The sequence below is a fragment of the Struthio camelus genome, chromosome 7 (genome assembly GCF_040807025.1).
Source record: "Struthio camelus isolate bStrCam1 chromosome 7, bStrCam1.hap1, whole genome shotgun sequence".
Taxonomy (NCBI): Eukaryota; Metazoa; Chordata; class Aves; order Struthioniformes; family Struthionidae; genus Struthio; species Struthio camelus.
The window spans coordinates 40,752,625-40,776,851 of record NC_090948.1 but is presented as its reverse complement, the minus strand read 5'-3'; the positions used below and the strand labels follow the sequence as shown (position 1 = coordinate 40,776,851).

Below are 24,227 nucleotides of genomic sequence, written 5' to 3'. Positions count from 1 at the left end.
GAATAAAACTATTTAAAGTTGGAACACGAAGACTTCAGGGAAGACCTCCAAAGCCTGAAACCCAGCTGCTATTCTACAACATCAAGGCAAACCTCAACTCTGACCGCTGATGCGGCATAACTCTCGACAGAGCCTCATACAGCAGCAGAAGGTTACAATTAGTCAACGCGAGTTCACGCTAAATTGAGTTTTCATCACAGAAGACCCAAACTGGGCAAACTCAAATCCACCACTGCACTTCAAACATAAGGCGGTGTTTCGCAGCACTTAAGGCACATCTAATTCAGGGCTCTTCTGGTCTTGTCCCAGCCACATAATCCTGACGCTCCTTTATGGCAGCACCGTTCCTGGGCAGCAACTACAAAGCTGATACGGCCAAAGCTACAAGGAACTTATGCTGGATCGCTTTTTAACCAAATTCGTTCCTTTTACTAGCTGGTGGTTGAAGACCACCATTTTTAAGACCTGAAGGAGAAGGGAACAACTCTTAAAGCCCAAGCCACCCAAACCTGTGCAGAGCAGGAAGCAGCACCACGGCACTGTACCTCTCGCTACACCCTGTATCCACACTGCTGCGATCCCAGGCATACACAAGTTGTCGGGTGCATATCTTAGAGGGCAGCGGCACACCACACTCCTCCTCTCTTTTCACAGTGTGCTTTAACAAGCAAGACATCCCCTCTGTGGACCGTGGGTGAGCCTAGGCCTATTTTTCCCCTCCAGGCCAACCCCAATGCCGATATTCTTGGAGTACAAGATGAAAACCTTGCTTATCCCTGCGATCGGCAGCTGCCTTTTTTTTTTTTAAATGGATGCAACATTTCTTTGATGAGCCTCCAAAGACGCTGCCAGCAGAAAACACTGCTTTCCCCAGAAGAGAGCAACGTAGCTTGATCTTACTAGCTGGAAGAAAAAAAATTAAGGAAGGAAGAAAAGAGAGCGTGCATGCAGCACCACAGAGATGCTGAAACACAGGGCCAGTTGCTGCTGTCTTCTGTATCCAAGTTCACTGTCCCCTGCTACATAGGCTACTGCTTCTGGGCCAGGGCTCCAAGCACAGACTGGTCGAATTACCTCACGTTGTAGATATTTTCAGACAAAGTAGTACAAATAAGTTATGTTTACTGCTGTAGTGTTTTATCATAGCATCTGATAGCTAACAGAGCTAACTGCATTGTACAGTACAACTCCTCCTTTCCTTGGGGGATTTTAAGAGGCAGCAATCCTCATACAGTACCATCGCTTTTACACAGCAAAGAGTACATAAACTTAAGATAGGAAAAAAGAAAAAGGAGAGAATTGGGAGCAGCAGCGCAGCAGGCAAGGAGCACAAATACAGGACGCAAAGGAAGACAGGGAAGCATAAAAACTTGTCTTGCCAGTTAAAACTTGCAAATAAGCAAACAAGAACAGTGATGCGTCTGGAGACCGCTTCCACAATTAAAAAAAAAAAAAAAAAATCAGAGAAAACTCAGGACTTACCTTTTAAGTTACCAACATTAGGGTCCAGTATTTGGGACTTAGCAAGTAACTAACAGTATACTCCTGTGTATTTCAAACGCTATGACACAATAAGAGCATTCAGATAACATGCAATGGCATGTAATAGCCCAAATTCAAGGTCAAATGGAGGAAAAAAGCTCCAGAAATAGTATCTTTTGGATGGTCTGCTATCTTAATACGTGGATATAAGACATTTTACATGGGGGGGGGGGGGGCGTTCCTACAGTAACACATTGTTTAGTATCATTACTTTAGCCAAACGGATTTAAGCATATTTTTTCCATCCCTCAGGAAGTTATCTTGCTCCCAGAAGCAAGATTTAGCTCCCTTTAAGAACTTTAACATATACACATACGTATTTGGCCTTAATACAGACCCCAATCTCAGTCTGCAATATATTTGCATCAAACAAATAAGCAGAAGCCATTTGGTGTGGGCAAAAGCAGCAAAGAGAGACATTTCATGATTTACACTCATTCCTATGCAGAAGGGAGTCACTTCCCCTCATTAGAGAGGACCTTGTAAACAGCAACTACGGACATCTCCTTTCACGTAATCCAGTAGCAAACCACATATTCCAATGTCACTGCGAATGCCGACTATAAATTCAGTAGCTATAAGACAAAAACCGAGAGTATGTAGTCCGACAATAAAGAAATGGTACTGAATTTCAGAATTACGTTTACAGCGTTAGCCCAACATCTAAAGAAATACTAAAACTAACTCTCATTCCTCAACACATCCTACATCCCCCACATCACACAAGAAATAATCCATGCACTTTTGCTCCAGGTTTTGCTACAGACAAAGCTGGGAAACTCACTGTGAGGGAGAGAGAGGTTACCACTTACCCCAGAACAACCTTTAGTATTAAACCATTATGTCTTATTTATATGAGCAACGTTCCAGGCTTATGTCAAACAATTGCCTTTTTTTTTTTTTTTTTTAAAAAAGAGTTTTGCATATGATAGGTCCATTCCTCCAGCATACATGGACAAACATGTACAATTACCAATAAAGCAGAAGCAAGTTATATCTTCAACAAACCAAGAATTGCAAAATAATTCAGTGTCAGGTCAGCCACAGTAGGCATCCATCCTACATAACACAGGCTACATTTTTCCAATAGCACACATTGAAGACACACAATGCAATAACTGTTGGGCTTAAAAGCAAGTAAACAGGATGCCGACATTTGGAGGGCTCATAACAAGCATCACAAATTATTGCAGTTAACTCGTAGGAAGAGCATGCCCCAGATATATTCTGTGGCAGTTCAGATAATCTAATAGACATCATGAAGCCATAACTTCCAGTCACTCAAAACTTTTTACTTTGTTACCATCCCTTAGATTTTAATCCAGGGTATACTGTTTGTTCTGGTAAGCTTGATCCAAACTGATTCATCCGTTTCTTAACGCAAACAGGGGGCTGCTTGTGCGAATGGGAATGTTTTTTCCTTATCTGAAGCAGCATGAGTTTTTTCCCTTTTTTTTTTTTTTTTTTTTTTTTTTAAAAGGAGAGGAAAAAAAAAAAAGACTAGCTAATGACATCAATGCCTGGGGTGAGGTTAGAACAAATGTTTAAATTTCAACAGGAAACTAGCTCTAGCAAGAGACCCATCTTCAAGTGTTCTGGTGAAGAATACTACCTTTGACCAAAACGTAGTTTAAAAGGAATGTCCTAATAAAGTACATAATTTAATTACATTTGCATTTACTTTAAAGCTATTTAAGCAGGAAACTTTGAAATGTCAGACTAGATTTCCACGTTAGCCCGAGATATCACCTTTTCCTCGTTACCAGCTACTGTAGACAGTCCTTTAATTAAGGCAGGAGTAGTACTATCGCTTGCAGAGACTCAGGGTATACAGCCAGCTGTCAACATCAAGCAGGGAGTTCCCAGCTTCAAATGGCTGAGGCTTGTTCTTTGTTTTGTTTTTTTAAACCTTATCAAGCCAAGCACTTGAATTCGCAAACATGAGATTTACAGATGATAGTGCAACCTTAACTCTGGCTCCCTATGTGTATGCACTGTATTACAGACTTTAATTACCCGACTACAACCTGCACTTCCCTCTGGACTCCTATATCACTCAGTACACCATGTAATTACAAGTGCGGGGGGGGGGGGGGGGGGAAGAAGAGAGAGGTTGAAACAACAACTGTGAATTTGGCAATGTGCAGCTGTTTGGCTTTACCATGCCTTTCCTTCCCCCATCGCTTCCCTCTTTTTCAAAAGAGTGTCATTGTGTTCCGACTTGTGAATGTCCACAGCATGTTTCCACAAATGTTTTAATTCAGCCAGCTCTGTTTATATTCAAAAAAATTGATGCCAGAGCAATTCCAAAAGCTTATTAAGATAATCATGAATTTAGCAATTGAGTATAGCAGCATTTAATAGCCAAAATACAGCTGTACTATACATTATAATCATTACTCTCATAGAAGACACCTAAAGACTACAGCTTAAAACATTCAGGATGTATTCCCCTTCCCATGATCTGATCATGTATACGAACTTTCAACATCCTGCCCCAGCCAAATCAGTTTTGGTTGTCTCTATAAATACTAGGTGTGAAAATAACTTCAAAATCTCCCAAAGATACACTGATTTTGTGATGTTTATTAAGCCTGGTATCAAATAGGATTTTTTAAAATATGTTCAGTTGTTTTTTTTTTTAAATAAACAAAGCCAGAAGAAAATAGTGAGTTTTATTTTATCCACTTCCACAATTTTATATAGCCAAAATCAGGCTGAACCTAGCCAGACTGGCAGCCTCAGGAACAGCATCATCTTTACAAGAGGAAAGGTAAACTCCCACACACCCTGCGACTGATGCAAGCCACCCAGCTGGGCACAAAGCAAGGTCGTATGCATCAGGGCCTTATTTGTCAGAACTGCAACGTTGGAGACCACGTTTCATCACAAGTCTATTGCTGTAGAACTCTGTTGCTTCTTGCCCTTCTGCCCCTTCTGGGTTCACAGCTTGCCAATGCATTCAACTGATGTTCAGCTTCCACTGATGGCGCCTTCGCTGAACCGGAGAGCTTCCTCAAGTCAGAGGTAACTCTCCGTTCAGGATGCGCAACAAAGCTTGACCCCTCCGGCACCATAATCTGATTCATCTTTTCTCATTATTTTAAAAAACAAAACACACATGCACAAACAGACACCCAGGTAAATCGAGGTAATTATATTTATGTCAACAGCACAGACACTTGTTAAGCAGCTGAAGCAAGTTAAGAGACCCTTTGGTGAATGTGGTCCATGGCAAATTCCAAGTCAAGTTTAGTACTCCAGAATCTACGTTGTCTCAGTGGTGTCAGTTCATACATACTACCGGGACTGGAGCAGAACTGATGTTAGGCCCTCCCCAAACAAAAAGAAAGAAGTCCTAAAAGCCAAAGTCAGGGGAGTATATAGTAAAAAAGGGGGGAAAAAAACACAGACACACAAACAACCCACACCTCACACTCTGCCATGGGTCACCTGACAATTTTAACACGCGAAATACTTGCCACTACTCTTTCTTCCTAATCCAGTGACCCATATCGTTCACCCAAAGCAGCTACAACAGCACTGTCCTCATGCCACCCACTGCCAAATCTCAAAGCACCAGCAGGCAGAGAGATCCTGCAAATTTCAGGGTAAACAGTCAAGTCACTTAACGTTATCAGACTTCCCTGATGAAAACATATGGTACAACCCTTCTCATTTATCTTTAATTCCAACACTAAAAACCAGCTCTCTCCAATGCACAGAGCGGTGCAACATAAATAAAGCTTCTCAGGTTAGGGTAAGATACTAACCTGGTCAGGAAACACTGAACACATCCAAACCCTCACGTAGGTAAAAACAAGTTGAACAGAGTCAGTAGCTGGAACGTCTCGATTTGAACTCTCTGCTCAAAGTAGGTTTTTGAGGCAACTCCAAATATTTAGGAGTAAGTTTAAATAATCTCTGAATATCAGAAAAGAGGTGAAACAGTGGAACAGGGCAAAAGGAAAGATAAACTAGCATCAGCGTCCTGCTTTCCGCGAGCATTAAGCAGCATTACCTTTTGTTTCGGGAAAGTTACCTGATCACAGCTGGAGATTCAAATTAGAAAGCGAGCGCAAACAAGGGGTGGGGGAACCCTCGAGCGCTCAGTCATATAAGCAAAATTTAACTTTCCATTTCAGAAAGCCAGAAAGGGCAGACGAGTCGCGAGAGAGACGCTTTTCCCCACCGCTCCCCAGACCACAAGAGGCAACCCTGACAAAGACTTTATGCTGCAACGCTACCCTACAGGTGCCGTTTTCCCAGCCGAGGCAACGCCACCACACTTCCACACGCTTTTTCATGCCATCCCCGGCAGCAGAACCAGCATCCAGCTGATCCCGCAGCCTGTTGAACTCCTTGATTTGGCTCACTGCAGAAGTGGCAGCTCAAGGCACTCTGTTTAAACTGCCATTTCAGCATATTCTACAGAGCAACACTTCAAACATTTTATAATACCCACTGCTGTGTCCTACTTAGTTTTGAAAATGTTATTGAGCTAAGCTATCTGTATTTTTACAGCAACTATATATTTTAAATATCTTCTAGCACAACTTGCCCTTTATTTTACAATATTCAACTCTCACAGGAAGCCGGGTGGCCAAAACAATCATTTCAATGGCTGCCCTGCAAGTGCTATGTCAGGTTTGCAGTCTCTGCTTCTACACCCCAAGTCCCTCTGCTAGAGGCCCACTCTGATTTTGGGACAAGAACACCTGCCAAGACAGACACAGCTTATCACAGTCATGGTTTTTGTCCTAGAACAGACAAAGAATGGGATCTATTAACAGGAATTTTAGTCAATGGCTTATGGTTCTGGGAAAGTCCACCAGGGCCCCAAATAACAGCCAAAAAGCTATTTTGCTGTTCTCTACCCGAACTGATGGGTCTGCAGTTGTTAGAGGAAAACATACTACCATCAACATAGCTGTTTTGTAATAACCACAGGTATGTTTATGGTTTGCTTTTAAAAATGAACTCTGAAGAGTCCTATACACACATGGCCCGCAGAAAACTGGCAGTTACAGAATATGTTATCCTCCGTCTTCCCCTCACTCACCAGTTTGCCTGACAAGCCCATCCGGTGCCGCTTCCCAAACCTGGAAATATCCGCTTCCCCCCAAGGCTCACCACTGGAGAGAAAGGAAAGCACAAACCTGGGCTAAGAGACAGGGGTGGAAAGTGCCCACGCATGCACACAGACACACACGCAGAGAACCACGGTAACAACAACGCTAAGAAGCCTTAGTGAGCCTTCGATCAGAGTTCGCTCGTATAAGTAAGTGAAAATCATCTGGATAACTGGATTCCATTACATTCAGGCATGGGGAGCCAAGTCATTTGTTTTGCCTTGTCTTGAAGATTGATATACACACACACACTCAGAAAAATAAATATTCAGTGACTAAAAACTAATTGCTACCAAATTGCTCCCTAATTATTGGGCATTAGGGGAATTAAAAAAGCATGTTACAGACACGGTGGGACATGCAGTATAATACTTAATGGACTTTTTAATTTACTTCTGGTTAATTTTGTGCCTGGATGCCCAAGAACACACTCAAATACTGTTTTCAGTCATATACACTGTGATTCACATCTTTCCCACACAAACATAGTCCTGGTTTTGTGCAACTTTTTTTTTTTTTTAAAAACTTGGGAACTACAATTCTTGCTTTCAGACACTGAATTTAGCTTTGTTTTTCTTCCAAGGAGTCAACCTGCACTTTCCTCAATCCCATACTGGAGGTCTACAGACCGTATCTGATTTTTAAATAAGTTTACAAGGCATGAAGCACTGTATTTACTGTATAACAGCAACCTTTAGTCCAAAAGCACATGCTGAAACTGAACCCTTTATCACAATAGCAGAATTGAAACTCCACTTCAACAATATTTGTCCCCGTCAGCATAAGTTAGTGCTTACATGACCCTCTAGCGTAGTAGGGATTCTGAACTGCAACTTAGTCAGTTGAACACAGCATGGATGCACATTGTAAAATCATACATTTTTTGCTTAATTTTCAGCCAGATTTACTCTCAGAAAGGAATTTTCCACAAAAAATCAGATTGATAAGAGCAGCTGAGTTTTCCCTCCCTGCTTATTTACACAGTACAGGCTGCAGACTACTTAGTCTATTTAGTACCAACTCTAGCCAGCAGTTCCCTGCTAGCACCAGATTTAGAAAAAAAGAGAGTAAAAGGCCATTATTACAGTCTGTCTTACATTTATCAAAGGGGACTATAGATTATTCTGTGGCCTACAACATACAAGGAGCATGGGGAATAGATGTTCAGTAGATCCTTCCAAGTTCACTTTCCATTGCACCATGAGTCCCTTCCAAGCTCATTTTGCTACAGGATACAAAGAACACCAAAAATGTGCCACTCTTCATTAAGTCTTACTGTCTTGGTACAGTAGGCTTGCAGTCATTCAGTAGTGATCTGGAGTATAAAAACTGAGTATTTATAGGATAGTAGTAGGAACTCAGCAGACTCTTGGACCTACACTTCAGATTTCATCTCCCTTAGACAATTCCTCATTTTAAAAGGTACAAATAAGCATAAGCAGCAAGTATTTCATAGTTCGGTCAAATGGTAATTTTCTTCTAATTAGCTGAACTGCACGTTCTCCTTTTACTTACGATACTTCTGTTCAGGCCCACGGCATAAGCTAAAGAGCACATGGCAATTTCATACCACTTAGAGAACTTGAATTTGCTTATCACTCTAAAAAATAGGAAACCCTCCTTGGCTGTCTCACATCAGAAGGAAGCAAAAAAAGCCAGCTATGCCAAGGCAGAAACAGAGCGCATCAGAGCTTGTTTACTATGCTTGCAAACAGTTAATTTGTACAATTTCAGTACCACTCTTTTGCAGATGCAGCAGATCCAATTGTACCAGAATGACACATGGCAAGAGATTATGTTCCACAGTATCCAGCTACTACTCTGAACATAATAGTAACGGAAAGTATGGGCAAGACATCACACCCCCAAAGCGAGATGTGAAGAGAACTGTGCATTTATTCCTTGAAACTCTCTCTATGCAAGGCTTAGAATCAGGACCTTAGCTGGAGATTTGATCAAGCGATAAGGATATTGTAGTGCACAATGGCAGCGCTATGGCCACCCATCCACTCCTTTTTCAGTCAAAAATAGTCTAAATCAAGACTATAAAGTCAGCTAACTGAGCTCACAAAATACGGTAATTCATCCTGAAGCAAGACGTGCTTCGCCTCCCAGATCCGTTTCGTTTTCCTTCACTAGCAGGGAACAGTTTACAGAACACAGGCTGCCTTATCATGATTTGTGCTCGATGGGCTGAAAGAGGGCTGAGCCTGGTGGGCAGAAAGGTTCCAGGCCAAAACCCATCTCTCAGACCGCTGGCTTGAGTTTATGCCACGGAGAGGGAGGGGGGAAGACAGCGCATCACCTTATTGAAAACTGCGTTATAATGCATCCAACAAAAGTTCAGAATAACAATTATGTGGGCAACCATGAAACCATTACTTCCTAGCTTTCAAGTGCCAGACTAATACAAACAACATAAATCTGTTTTACATGCCGGGGTTATTTGTGTCTCTTACATCCTGGCTTTGTTTTTCGCTTGTGTTACATGTCTTGAAAACAATTTCTATTATCTAAAATGGTAACGGCTTCCTTGCATTCATGTTGTATGTCAGCAGGGCTTGAACCCTGAACTTTGACTACTGCTACAGCTGTCACAGGCTTATCGCTAATTGGCAATAGGAGAAAAATTTGTTCTCCAGAAGGGCCAGACAACTAGCCCAAGCGTCTTTTCCCAACACTACATGGGGTGAATCAGCTCTCCAACTTCCCAAGCACTGGGGGTAAAGGTATAAGGAATAGGTTGCTGGGGTTAAGAGGCAGGACTGGGGAAAATCGTGCTTTTCATTTCCGTCCCCCAAAAGTACGCATGTACCCTTTGGATAAGGGTATCTGAGAATCGGGATAAGACTTGGTATACAACAGCTCTGGAAACATTACAATATTGCAAGCACTTGAAGTTGGTACTTGGACTTGGTACTGTACAATACTTAAGAGTTGGAAACTGGCAACACCACAAGCACCAGCTACAACAATTCTGACATAAAGCCACTAACAAACAGAAGAAAATTGCAGAGGTTGGAAGTTGTCCATACTGCAAGGATCTTCCTCAGAGAGGACAGTCTTCTGCAGCTTCTGGGGGGGGGGGGGACGACACTCCTTATACCTCTAGCACCAGGCAGTTGCTGTAGAAGAGCAAAAGGGCAATACCTCCGCACACAGAAGTTCATAGGAACATTCACTGATGGGTTAAACGATATATGCTGAAATTCCAGTGCATTAGCTTCCAGTGCAACATTTAACTTCAATAAGTCATGCTCAGAAGAGATACACGCAATAAGAGGGGTTTAGAGCCCCATGGAATGAATGCCAGAAACAAAAAGCGAAAGAGCTGTCGTTTCAACTAGTCCAGCAGCCTTCTGCCATCCTTCTGAAGGTATGAAAATAAATTATCCGTCTCTTATGCAAAAAACGGAGCTTGTCTGAAACCACAGTCAGGGCAGTAGCTTCAACAACTATAAATTCTCTCTTCCTCAGATTAAAACATTTGCAGTCCAAGGATCTCTCCTTGGGCCCACAAAAGCAGCTGCCCTATTTAAAGCGTGACATTCCAGCTTCCTCCCCCTCTTCGGGGCACTAACAGGACAGTAGTTTCTGCAATATTACATTCTTGACATGACAAATTAAAAAAGCCCTGTACTGAACAGAGCGTCTCTTAAATAGGAAGAGATAGTTATGCTAGCACACTGCTCTTGGGTGCAGCCTGGCACGTTTGAGACGAGCTCTGCATCTAGCTAAGCACAAAGTTTTACCTCATATAGCGAATGCACTAACCTTTTCAAGAGATGCTTTTCTCACAGTTCCCAACTCATCCGCCAGAAGAGATCACTGAAGGAGAGCTGATAGGTTTCTTCCCTTCCCCCTTTTAGCACTGCCGAATTAAACCAGACTGTTTCAGCACATAAGTATGTGCGACCCAGCATAAAGCAGGTTGAAAGTCAAATACTAAAACTCACCAAGAAATAGCCTTCTTTTGTCATGTTCTTAGTATGCACGTGTGGACAGCCTACCATAAACACATACCGTCTTCTCCCAATTTATTCTCGTTAATGGAGACGGGTCACTACTACATAATACACTACACTGCATTTTCGAAACACCATTTTTGCTGTTCCCACATCTCTGCATGCCTCTCCCTCCCTAAACTCCTTTAAAAGCAGTCCTTTTACAGCATCTTCGCCTACAGGCTCTCACCAAGTATTTCCATTAAATGGAAACAAGTGATCATCAGTTTAAATTGCCCTTAAAAAAAACTACAACCCTTCTTCTAACTTACTCCCCTCGCTTCCTTTGCTGCTCATAGCTATTGAAGATAAAGTATTTTGTAGCTATTCAAAATTAAAACACTCTTTTTTTTTTTAACCCAGATAAGGATATTAGAAGACAGTGTCATATACCTCGTGTTACGCAGTCTACACTTGCGAGAAATTCATGACCTCAAATATAGGAAGGGAGTTTACAGGAATAAAATTAAAACATTTTAATTTGTTAGTTATTCACATTTACAGAAGTCAACAGAAAGTGGACATTACCACTGGAAAGTCATACTCCAATGGTAACAAGTTAAGCGATACATAGTTATTAAGAACACCTACAGTTAGGTTGGTTGTCCTACTATATTTTAATCATAGAATTTATTCACGATAATCTTGTTATTCTTTATGATTCTTGTGTTTATGAGAAGAGGGAAAAAATGGCAAGTCATTTCCACATCAGTAGAGAAAGTCACATATTATTGTGGGAGAGGTAAAATTTGGTTTACTTCGGGAAACAATCTCATAAGAAAGAAGCCCAGTATGGGGTGGAGAGGAGGGGAAAGCGTTTATCGAAACTGCTGAATTGAAAATACACTCCCAAGGAAAAAAAAGGGAGGTCAGCTAATGCAATCTGAGTAGAAATTACTAGAGAGATTTTCCACTCTGATAGAGATCTGTGAAATTTCTGAAAACTTCCAACTGCCACCTGCTTCTCAGACTGACCCGCAGACCCTAGTTTTAGATCACTATTAGCATTTTGCAGTACAGCGTCTTGCTCAAAGTGTTTGCCATTTGAACACTGCAGGAACCCCGTTTTGTTTGGGCTGCATCTGTTGGCACTTCGCTTTGTGCTCAATATTACGTATCCATCATCTGCACAGGGGAAGCAATATTCCAGTGGTTTGCTATAGACTATTGCCCTCCGTCATATTCAGAAGACTGCCAGCAGAAGGTAAATCCAGCAGCTTCAGAAGAGAAGGTTGGCCTGTCTAGATAGAGGGTAGTATCTGCCTGATATTCAACCTGATAGCAGGCTGAATATATATCAGGGTTAGAGTCAAACTCATCAGGTAACGCTTCATGATCTTCCATCTTGACGTATTCCCTGCAGTCTTCAGCCTATGAGGACGCAGACTACGTGCCAAAAGGCTACACCAGAGAGCCATCCTGTTTCCAGCTGCTTACCAGGAGAGACTCCTGCCTCAGAGCTGTGATAGCTGCTCTCCATCTGAATCACACAGCTGAAAACAGTGGCCGCTCTCCTTCCTATCACGGAGGATGAACTGGAGAAGCTGAAGAGGTTTGCTTCACCAACCCACAAGTGAAAAAGAGGGCTTGTTTCCGGCCCAGGGACCTGGCTGTTACTCTTAATTCGGGTAAGATAGCATACAAATGAAGTAATAACTCATCTATCGATACAGTTGAAGCAGTTAAAAGTGTCTATGAAAACAACAAGTGCAGAAGTGAAAAATCATGATTAATCCACCTATACTAAGATTAAACCAGAAAGGTTCCCCCTTATTAATTGACTTGCTGTCTAGTCCTGACAAGGCGATAGTGCAGGATTCTGTCTTCACGCGCTTCACAGTCTCCAAGAGACTTAATTGTGATGAATCCTCCACTAGAGGAGACGTTAAAACTGGCCTTCAAATACGCTCCAGCTCTATCCTGGCTGAATGCAGCAGCTCTTACTGCTACTAACCCCCAGAAGTCTTCCTGGGGTCCAGGAGGAGTTAGTCTTTTACCTTGAAACTGCTTCTATTCCATGTGTATCCAGAAGGCAGCCCTGTCGTGCTTCTCATCCAGAGGCACCATTGCTTTATTTTCTGCGCTGCTTCTCATCATCTCCTGCACCAGAACGTCTCTTAAGCAATGGCTCATCTCAATCAGGGGTAAAATTCTCCTTCCCCCATCCTCTGGAGGCTCATTAGCCTGCTTCAGGGTGCTCAGTCTTGGATTATAGCCCACAGTGATATGACAGCTCAGTCCAAGCGGGGCAGTCCTTCTGTTCCCCCTGCTTATCAGACCTTCCCAAGCATCAGTTGAACCACGAAAATTACAGAAGGCTTCCAGCAAGGCAGTTCATGCTTTGCCGCCATTTTAGTCAGTCAAATCAGTTCATCAGTGTCTGAAGAGCACCAGCACAGCTTACGATAAGCAGCAAGAATGAGAAGACAGCGACCGACCCTTCCCCTTCTCAGCAGCAATGAGCTATTAGATCAGCTCAAGCTGTACGCGAAAGCGTACCTTACGCTCAACCTCACAACTTGCAGCAATCTCTACCTTGTAACAAACATATGTAGTGCTTAGGTGTCTACATCCCATATTACGGGGCTCATGACTGAGAGTAAACACGACAGTAGTTAATCATTGAGGAGTGAAAAAATCTCCAAGCCCTTTCTCCTGCACTTTCACCTACAACACACATGCGTTTTTCTCCTTACTTTCTCCCACAAAAAGGCATTCTAGTCTACACACAAGCAGTGAGTTGTGTATACACCTTCTCCTAGCTCTGCTATTTGCCAGCAAATCCCCAACCCCTTTCCCAAATGGCTTACAGCCAAAAAAAAATTCAGTGTCAGAAGTGAGCTGGCAAGACCCTGGAAGGAAAACAGACATAACTGAAGTTGGCTTTGCACATCGTTAGCATCGGGACCTGCCTTCCTCCACTACAGCAGACTCTAGTAAGAACAGCATCGATACAGGCCTCTTTCTAGGAGATTTTGCCCAGGGTCTTGCTCAGGACTTATGACATGAGTCTAAGCAACAGGTAAAGGGACAAAGTCTGAATTGCAAAAGGTTAATGTCAAAGCAATGTTGACACTTGCTCCTTTTACCTGCTGGCTTTGGACAGTGATAGGACATTATTATCTGCACTTGAAGATCTGCACATAGGAGTAAGTAGCCTGGCACTCTAAGGATATGCTGTTCAAGCTTTCTACTTCTACTGAAAAGGTACCACTCAGCCTGGATCGTATCTTTCTTAGTCTCATCTAAATGACATAGTCACCACGAAACCTCAGAAAAATATTTACATTTAGGTTTAACTGGCTCCTGGTGAGCTCCTAGTAACTTAAGAGTTGTAGTTTTGTCTAGCAGTCTCATCACATCAACTACCAAGCAACAGCAGTACGTAAACAGATTTTACTTACAGTATATTGCTTAGTCAGCTTTTTGCAAGATGTTCCCACAAAATATATAACAACTTTTGGTGACTTAAACAACTTATTCCTCCCCCTGCCCCCGCAATAAAACAACAACAGAAGTCAAGACTATTCTCACCCTGCATGAAGATTTCTACAGTTCTCTGTACCTACACGGGAGCTAAAAAGCCACAGAAAGTGCTGGGGTATCAAGCCAACATGGAAAGAACACAGGACAAGCTACTTGGAAACTGGGGGGAGGCAGGTAAGGAAGAGAAGCTCTAGAAACATTTGACCCTCAGTAAGACGACCAGCAACAACGTTCTTGGTTTGTGCTGTTCAAGTTACCGATGAAGCATACTCAAGACGAGCAATAGATTTGGTTCATATGACAAGTACATCAAACGACAACTAAAACAGCTAGAGGATTTCACTTCTTATTTACATTTTCAAAGGACTGGGTTTTTAATAAAATGGAGAACTGGGCAATACTTTTAGCAACAAACCAGACTAGATGGATGGGTAAGACTTGCTATGTTTTAGACAATCAATTCTGACACACTTAACATGAGGCAAAAAAACAATGAGAACCCACGTAAGCAGCCTTCAGTAGTAGAAGGAAATAATGCAAGACTTTTCCATAAAATCTTAAACGTTGTGAACACCCTATTGCCCCTTGAGCAAATAAGCAAGCTTAAAAGTTGTTAGTAAAGCGGGGACAGATATTCCAAGAGGAAAAAGTGCTATAGAGCACAGAGATGCCATGGCAATGCTGCTAAAGAACACCATTCACATATTTAGGTTACATTTTCCCCCCAAAAACCAGGAAGGATGTACTTCTACGTGAATCATACCCATCTTTCCACCTTCAGTGGAGCGAGTTCCTCCACACAACAGGACTCTCACCTTGTTGTAGAACTCCTGCTCCCGGGGACCTCGGGGCGGTGGCTGCAACTGCTTCAAGACTGTCCCATCTGGATGCTGCAATATACCTAGAAGAGAAGCATTTGGTTCAGGGCTTACTTTTAAGAGATGCAGCTTGTATTTTTCAGAAGTAACAAATACACATCAGGGACAGCCCATTTGCTCAGTTCTACTGTTCCCACTACACACATAACAGAAATCAGCAGCTCTCGCACAAAACCCTTGGACAAGATTCGCTCGCATTCTTTCTCTACCCACAAGACGAGCTGGAGTCTAGTTCTGGTCAAGGCCAACACAATACTCAGAGTGACATTACAAGTTCCACCCAAAGAACACTCTATGGAAGATTACAGACGCTTCCTTTTTAAACAGCTGATAACAAATTGTTTTTTCCAATAACATTAAGAGGCTTAAGTTAAAAAGAGTTAGCACCACGCTTTACACATTTAACATTAGCGAAAACAAACAGATATGGCCTGTGAATGCATTTCTACGCTACCGGCATAGAAGGAGCACTTCTTTATTACTAAAGTACTTCTATAATGCTCCATGATAATCAGAAGCTACTATTCTATCACCTATAACGCAACATAAGATTTCATCTCAGCCAGGCAGCCACCTTTGTGCCTGCACCCCACCGCACCCCCAAATCATAATAATCAGCCTAAACGACCCCGTAGTTAACAATATTGCTGAGTAGCTGCGTGAAGTACTCACAACTGAATTCTATTACAGGGCACTCAAGAGATGGACATGGGCAAGAATGGAGAAAAGTAACTGCATCTTTGTGATATGTACTCTAAGACGGGCTCAAAACGATAGCAAGCTTTTCAAGAGATTCAGCCCTCTCTACTACCTTTTCATGCTAAGAGGATAGAATTCGAGACCATCAGTTACAGGGCTGGGAATCCACTTCAGGATGTACTCATAGCTGTTCATCAGCAAATTATTTTGTGTAGAAGGGAGGGAAACAGAGTCAGATATATCTGAAGTAAGTTCCATCTTCAGCTTACAGCTTGAGGAGTGGTTACAAGACACTGTAAACAAAGCCAGGAACTTTGTGCCTCCAAAAGCATTAGCAGTTCCAGCAACAACTGAGTTTTCACCTTTTTGAAAGCATTATCTCTGAATGGGTTCTGCTGTGCAGCCCTGGAAACTAAACAAAGTCTTTAGGGCCTACGTTATTTATTTTAAAACAAACACCAGGCTTCGAAAAGTTGTTTCATAAGTTGGCTGCGCCAGTGAAGAAAGCGTGTTTTTAAAAGATTTGCGAATAACAACTCTCAAGTCAAGTTGCCTGCTAAGGCTGGAGTTACACTTTCCAGAACTAGAAAAAACTGCTGCACAACAATGCACAGACTACCACATCATCTTCAAGACACAACAGCTTTATTTTTAGTACCTTTTTTCACACGTGGTGGAAACCACTTAACAGAGTGCACAAAGTATTTGAATGACAAGTGTTTTAAACTTGAATTATTAACAATCACAACATTAAAAGAGGTTTTAAAAACCACACACTCCTTAATGACAGCATACTAGCCTTGATGAGACAAGCAGGTAACCTACAAGGCAGAAATACCAGGCAAATATTCCCAGAGGTAGAATCTATATACTACTGAATTGATGAAGAGAAGCTTGGACTTTGGAGGCGAGTTACAATAAGTAACTCGCCTCCAAAGCACTGCACTTCGGATCATGACGGATGATAAAGTTTATTACTTGAAGAGTTTAGTATAACCTGATATTGCCTAAAGTTCCTTCATCCTCTGGGATTCTTGACAGGATAGACCGTCTACTCTAAACGCAACCGAGACAGGCCTGGAAACCAAAGGTTCTCATACTTCAGCACCCATCATAGAGACAAACTCCACAACCTTCTCTCCTATCTAAAACAGCAAGAAATAGCATCATTTGCAGTCATGGTTTTGTTTAAGGGGTGCTGGGGTCTTTCGGTAAGTATGAGGAGAGGGACTATCATTTTAATAAATGAATAAGCAGTTTAACATTTCTGAGCAAGCAGTAGAACTGCACTGAAACGTCCTAAAAAGCTTTTCTTTGGCTCTGCGTGCAAAGCTTGCTAGCATGCTGGAGCTCACAAAGCTACAGCAAGAAGTAACATAGATATACACACTTTTCTTCACATTCACAGTCAACGTGCATGCTTCAGTTAACCAGACACAAAACCTGTTTTGCACAAACACGCCGAACATTTACTTTGGAAAAGATCCTCTGTTCTCTGAGAGCACTTCACAGGGACCGACCAGAACGTGTGCGGTTGCCTCAGCCTTCTCAGTTGGAAGTCCAAGTCTGAAGTTTTGTGATTTGCACCACAGAGTAGCACTAAAAGACAACGGTACCCTTGCTACAGAATCCCACTAACCATCCAGGGACCTCCAGCAGTTTCAGGACACAGGGAAACCGCACCACACTCAGCTGCAAGAGGCTCCAAAAGGTGGCATATTCCATCATTAAGGTGTACTTTAACCACAAAAAAAAAAAAGTCAAAAAAATACAAGCTCTGGATACCTCCAAGTCTTCTGCGCGTCTGTACATGGGGAGAGAAGGGAAGTCTAGCAGAGGGCAGCAGCAACATGAAGGAGGAAGCTTGGCAGAGTAAGGAAGGCTCAGCACTTCTATCAGCAAACAGCTCAGATAAATAACAACAGCTGTGTGCATCCTGCAGTAAGTTACATTTGCCATGCTATATACATAGCAGCAGAGACATCTAGACAAAGAATTGTCTATTCTTCTTTCCCACCATTTTACTATGTTTTAGGCTTCTAAAGTGCTAAAGGTTTAATGGGATAGGAAAAAGACAAAACTGGAAATAGCGGAAAGGCAGGCTACTGTGGGAAAAAGCTGCAAAGGCAACGGAGAAGGCAGAAGACAAACCAGTCTCCTCATACGTGCTTAAAATTATCATAGGTTCTGGCACACAGACTGCCTGTGGTATTTCTTACCCGTGCTATTAGCAACTACTTATATCCACACATCTGGCCACTATCTTCTTAACAAAGATAGCACAGGGAGAAGCATCGCAGAATTATACATGACCCTGTACGTTTAGGATCTCAACTGCCTGTACTCCTACAAACAACATCTGAAAAGAAATAAGACAAGAAGATTCAGTTACAAATGTAAATGAAGAGCAAAGCTGCTCTGTGGTGCTCACGCTTCTCCCAAAGGCAAAACACAGAATTTCTCAGCTGAAGAAATCAATAGTGGAGATACCTCTGCAGGAAAACTTTGGTCTTGCTCCTTAGAACTAGTGGACCTAGCTTTATCTAACCCACTTGAGCTTCACCCACAGCAGCGTCATTATCAACACCACACAGAGCTAAGGCAAACGCAACGCAAATTGACGTGTAAAACTCGGAACTCTTCCTGAACGAAGATAAGCTTTTTCATTAACACCACCCATGTTATACATTAGCAAAGAGGTAGATGTACAGCTCTAGAGCGCCAATACACCTCCTTCAGCATTTAATTGCGCAGGCTGCATCACAGGCAGGGGACAAGAATTACCTTGCTATGGAGATTATCAGCAGCAAGACATGAGATGAATATGGGCTATAGGTTACAAGCTCACAATGCCATTAACACTGTAATTTCACTTACTAACAGTTGAAGAGATTATGAAGTTCAGTCAGCGCTTGCCCCTGGCTTATTCAGCAAAGGCAGTCCCCGATCAATAGAGTTCAAAGGCAGCGTGACAGCACATATTCATTACAGCTATTCTCAAAGGGCACACTTAGAAGTTGAATAGATGCATACCTCACACTTTTCTCAAAGGCATGAGTTTTACCAACTCCAGTGTTCTGGAAGAGTGAAAAATACCACATGGCAATGTCAGCTCTGTACTTGGGTAGTTTGCTTTGGCATTGATCACTACCTACATAAAAAGGAACCTTCCTTAGAAGTACCCGATCTCGAACCTCTACCTGGAATTGAAATAAAAATTCAGAGCTAGCAGAGACATACTTCAAAAAAGGTAGACCCTCAAGATCTGCGTTACTACTATTAGATTGTTTATCTTCCATTGTTTTGGACTTACTCTTACCACCAAATAAACAAGCAACTAAGGAGCCATCCCGTTTCTTCTAAATTCACACACACATTTGCCAAAATTTTTTGCAAGCTGGTAAATCGCTTACTAATATTCTGCTGACATTTTTAGCCTTAAAACGCAGATAAACATTTTAGATGAAGCGTAGGGTTTAACGGCACACTAATAACCTAAAGATATGCGTTACCTAAATTCCCCACTTTTTAAGGTGTCAGATAAAAAGTTAAACTACATAAGCCCTGCTTAAAGACGCCATTGACCAGCTAGTCACGTTCATGAAACTGAAACGATGAATTATTTCAGCCTGCTGTTAGCCGACCGCCTGCAGACAGACCAGCCCTCCTCTGTCCTGAACACGCGAGGCAAACGTGTTTATCAATGCTCTCGCCAGATTACAGCTCCCCAGCGCCAGCAGGGAGCTCAGGTGCTGCCTTCAGATCAGGGACACGTTCCCTTCTTCCTCACGTAAGCATGCATCACCGCACACTCTTGAAAAAGAGATATCCGTTTGTTTTTTTTCCCCCCATTGCCAGACAGCACCAAGAAGTCTCTATTAAACCATGAAGCGCTTTCTCTTACTACACAGTGTTTTAAGTAGATTCCATCCACTGTGCCTAAGACTGAATGAGGGAGTCATGTGCAGAAGGACTTACCCAGATTTACCCAATAGCCACACAAACACAGAGAAGATATTTAGCAGCAATGACACCGCTGTATTTTGACTCATGATACACACGCTACGCGTGAAGCTTCGCCAGCCCCTCCAGCCCACGATAGGGGGAATAAGTCTTCCTTCAGGCGATTAAGCTCTCAGCTTTTCCTACGAAGGTACAGAGATCAGCACTAGGAGATAGCAGGAAATTCCCTTCTGAAGGCATTCTTTCCTTAAAAAAAGAGATACTGAGAGACAGACGAGCAGCTTTACTACAGCCTGCAAGGTGGACCGTACTATCTAGTAATGCAGTATCTTACATAACTTTTATTTAGCAGAATTAGTCCAGACGGACACCTCACGCTAACAGGAGCGGTCTGGCATTGCGCTTTGGGAATTATTTCTACCTGCAGCTGTAATAAACAACAGGAAGTTTCCAGTTACCTATTCTCCGAAATAGCCACGAGCACCTTGCAGAAAGGGACACTGTCCGTCTGTCTTAACTCAACTGAGCATCACTCGAACGTGTGGTTAAAGCAAAAGGGACGTCATTTAACTTCTCCGGCCACAGGCGGGCTCAGCTGACCGGCAGGTTTCCCGCACACACGAACACCTGATTTCTAACCCCAAAATAACTGCGCTGAAGGTGCATTTCTGCCCCACAGCAGAGCTCCCAGGGGCGACTTCCCACTAGCAGAGGGAGAACAACTCAAGAGATCCACTTCATGGCATCGAAACCGGTCAAAATAATAATAATAATAAATACGTGAGGTTAAAAAAAATGAAATAAACGCGGGGGGGGGGGGGGGGGGGGGAGGGCGACGCTTCCCCCCCGGCTGAGGGCCGGCAACGGCCGCCGCCACCTGCCACCCGCCGCCCCGGCCCCGCCGCCGCTCACCGCCTTTATCCTTGCCGTACATGTGCCCGGCCACCTGGTGCGACAGCGGGACGCAGCCGTTGAGCCCCCACCGCCGGCCGGCCGCCGCCACCGCGGGGCCCGGGGCGACGCCGAGCGCCGGCTGGGCCGCGGCCTCCTCCTCTGCCGCCGCCGCCGCCTCGCCGCCCGCGCAGCGCCCGCGCCCGCCCTCGGGCCGCCCGGCCGGGGGCGGCGGCGGCGGCGCTCGCCGCGGCGGCTCCGTGGCCATTTCCCGCGCCTCTGGGGAGGCGGCGGCGGCGGCTGGGCTTCAGCGGGCGCTGCGCGCCGGGGCGCGGGCGGCGAGGGCCCCCGGCTCCATCAGCCCCGCGCCGGCCCGCGCCGCGCCGCCCTCCGCCGGCACTGAGGCAGCGACTGGCTGCGGCGCCGCGATACCTCCCCGCCCGGGATGAGGCTCCGCCTCTCACGCCTCCGGAGTCGCGCCGCGCCGCCCCGCGGTGGCGCTGCCGTTAACGGACGCGGCGGGGCGGTTCGCACCGCCTCAAACCGCCTCAAACCGCCTTTTCCCGCCGGCGGCCGCTGGCGACGGCGAGGAGTGGCGCTGCCGCGGGCTCTGCACCTGCCCTCAGGCGCCTCCTCCACGAACCGCCGCCTTTGCGCGTTTCCCCCACCGATTTATCTGGCAGACGTCTCCCTTTCCCGCGGGGCTTCCAGCTGCCGTGGCCGCTGTCCCTCAGCGCGCGCTGTCGCGTGTCTTGCTGTAGGGTTACGCGTGAGCTGTGCGTTATGGTAACAAGCGCCTCCGTTGAAAATGTTTTGGCGATACGTATATTTTTTTACTGCGGCCTCAGTGTTTTCCTCTTGTTTTTTTAACGTTCCTCCGAGCCCGGCACGATCGATTCACGCGTTGGTAAGTGGATGACGTTCCCCCTTCGTCGTTTCTCAGTAACCGGAAAAATACCTTCTCTCCAACATCCTTTTCAGAGTTTGGTATCAGGATCTTGACCTGCCGAGGTTTGCCGGCCCCGCTTTGGCAAACAAACAGGTTTATTTTCTCTGCCTTGTATCGCTTGGACGACAACCAGTTGCACCTTCAAATATGTAGATAGTATAAAACCTTTAAGGTGGATAAGGACTTTAAAGTGATGCAACACTTGTCTGGAGGAAAAAAAAAGTTTATACAGCTCTGCAGGTGTTTGACTTGGATTTAAGGCCAGCACACCTGGTCTGGCTCCAGAGCAAAACTGGAAAAAGGATCTGTAATCTGACTTTTCCCTCCCGCGGGTAGGGGAAGGTACAGAAAAGCCCTGTGTTCGTTCACAGGACCCCACAGCTCGCTGCCTGAGTAGGAGACGTTTCTTAAAACTGCTTTTCGCTAGGGCATGTATCCGCTCTATTTCTCCTCCTGCAGTTACTGCTTGCTTCTTTTCCTCGTTTCTTTCCTTCTTAAAATTAGTTTAACTGCAAATAGCAGTAGGCACTTTTGCCGCAGTATCCACCAGTCTCAGGTCACGATAAGGATTCCTGTGAGGCTCCTATAGGGGATGACTCTTAGCAGGAGTGCCATTAGGAGCCCTGCATTTGCATCTTAGTTGGTAACTGGGGAAGCGAAAGTACCAGGGGAACGGCCAGGTCACAGGGAATATGGAGCCGGGAACAGTCTGGGTTATTGGAGTCGGGTGAGTGAAAGGAACGCAGAGTATGAATCTGTAAAAAATCAGGTTTCGCTAGGCCCAGCGCTCGCGAAACAATCCGTCTCTGTTTCTTAATTGGTTAAGATAGGGAAGGCAGCGGTAACAGTTCAGCAACATCATTTGTGAAATAACGAGACTGGTCAGGAAAGCTGTTTCTCCTTCCCAAGCGTCCCTTCCTCCCAAAAATGCATCTGTCAATCACTGTCAGTGAAAAATGCATCTGTCAGTGTCCAACCCCAGAGATTATGATGGTTACAAAGGTCAGCACCTGTCTTCAGTTCCCCACACAGGCAACAGCGAATTTTCCCAGGGAGACGCTGATGCGGTAGAGAAATAATACAGCTCGGTCAACTCTTTCACAGAAAAACAACCGAGGAGCGAGTCCTCCCTAGCACCGCAGGAGAAAAGCAGAAGTGCCGTGCCCGACAGCGTCGCTCCACGAGGACTCCTGCGGCCACTTCCTGGCAGCCGGGAAGGCGAGCTGCTCCCGGGCGTCCACCTCGGTGCCAGCCTGTGCCTGCTGCCCCACGCACCCCTTCCTCTGCATGCAGTGGACCTTGAAGGGATTAAAGGAAATACAGAAGCATGAGTAATTGCAGTAGGTAAACACTGACCATTTCCTTTTCGCTGCTATTCGCTATAGTCAGGTTTATACATATAGAAATGAGGCGAGGTGTAAATGTATCTTTCACTCACTCCTTCCACCCTCGCGCCTCGGTACATGGGAGTTCACTAATTTTATCTGGAAACCTCTCCGAAAATAAAACAAGCTAATCTGTGATGGCACAAGAAATTATAAATAATGATTTTTTTCTCCATGAAGTGTGATGTTATAAGTTTTCACTGAAAGCAGAACCTACAGGAAAGAGTCCTGTATACGTTTCTCATCTCTGGGCCTAAAATTGCACTCAAAGAGAAACTGAAAGGGACTGCAGCTGTGAAGAAGAGGCAGGCAGTGCTAGCCGTGGGAAATGCACCAATAATGAAATGCATTAGGCAAAAATATGCTTAATTCTGCATCACTGCTTTTCTCTTTCGCTGAAAAACAATCTTACCTCACTCAGTCTGACAAAAACGTAAATACTAATAACATCAAGAAAATGTGATGCATACATTTATTTAGTGCAGACTGCGTGGCACTGCAAGAGGATGTCTCACTGGCAGATTGCAAAGTTCTTCTGAATTGAGTAAGAATTACAAAAGAATGACTTTCTGCTGAAATAAAACTCTTTTTTCGAATGGAACAGCTAGTTCATAACTAACCACAAGACATATGATAGTTTAGTACAGGAAATAAGCTCCTACGTTAGCAGAAGAGCAGGGAGACATTAGGTAAACAAATTACTGGAGTTAGCTTTTGGCTAACGTACTAGGACTCTAGGTTTATGCTAACAAGTACCACCAGCTTTTTTGCTGTCCCTTAAAATGCTTCAGATCCACTTGTTCTCCGGCTCACCAGACATAATGCTTTTCTAGCAGAACAGCATCTTCTTTGCAATGTCCGTAAAGCAAATCCTGCAGACCACACAGCCACTTCCTGCAGCGCACCCAGCCGTTCTTGCATCGGTTCCTACAGCTGAATATACTGCAGCAGAGGCAATATTGACCATGCACAAGCTCCTGATAAGAAATGTTGACCACTGAAACCATCAACATTCTGGAGGGGCAGGAGGACCCAAGGCATAAGTATACATTGCTATATACATATACATATATATACATCCAGTACTACGGGATTTCACACACAGCACAGGAGAAAAAAGAGCGTATAAACTATAACAGATGTTCGCTCAAGGAACATAACCTCTTAGGCTTTAACCTGGTAATTATAATTTTTTGGATAACAAAACTGTCTAGTTGCAGCAGCTAATGAAAAGCCACTTGGTATAACTTATGCTTCATTCTATACAAAGGTATTTACAAAGGTAAAACATGTAATTT

The 24,227-nt window shown here is 44.0% G+C and overlaps 1 protein-coding gene across 1 annotated transcript in view; it reads right to left on the bottom strand.

The window, feature by feature from the left end:
• IPMK (inositol polyphosphate multikinase) overlaps window positions 1-20,863 on the bottom strand; it is a 40,874-nt gene extending 20,011 nt beyond the window's left edge. The window contains exons 1-2 of the mRNA XM_068951041.1: window positions 20,617-20,863; window positions 14,980-15,065 (exon numbers count right to left, since the gene is read on the bottom strand). Of these exons, the coding sequence (XP_068807142.1) occupies window positions 14,980-15,065; window positions 20,617-20,863 (333 nt within the window). The remainder of the gene's footprint in view (window positions 1-14,979; window positions 15,066-20,616) is intronic.
• Window positions 20,864-24,227: the final 3,364 nt, after the last annotated feature.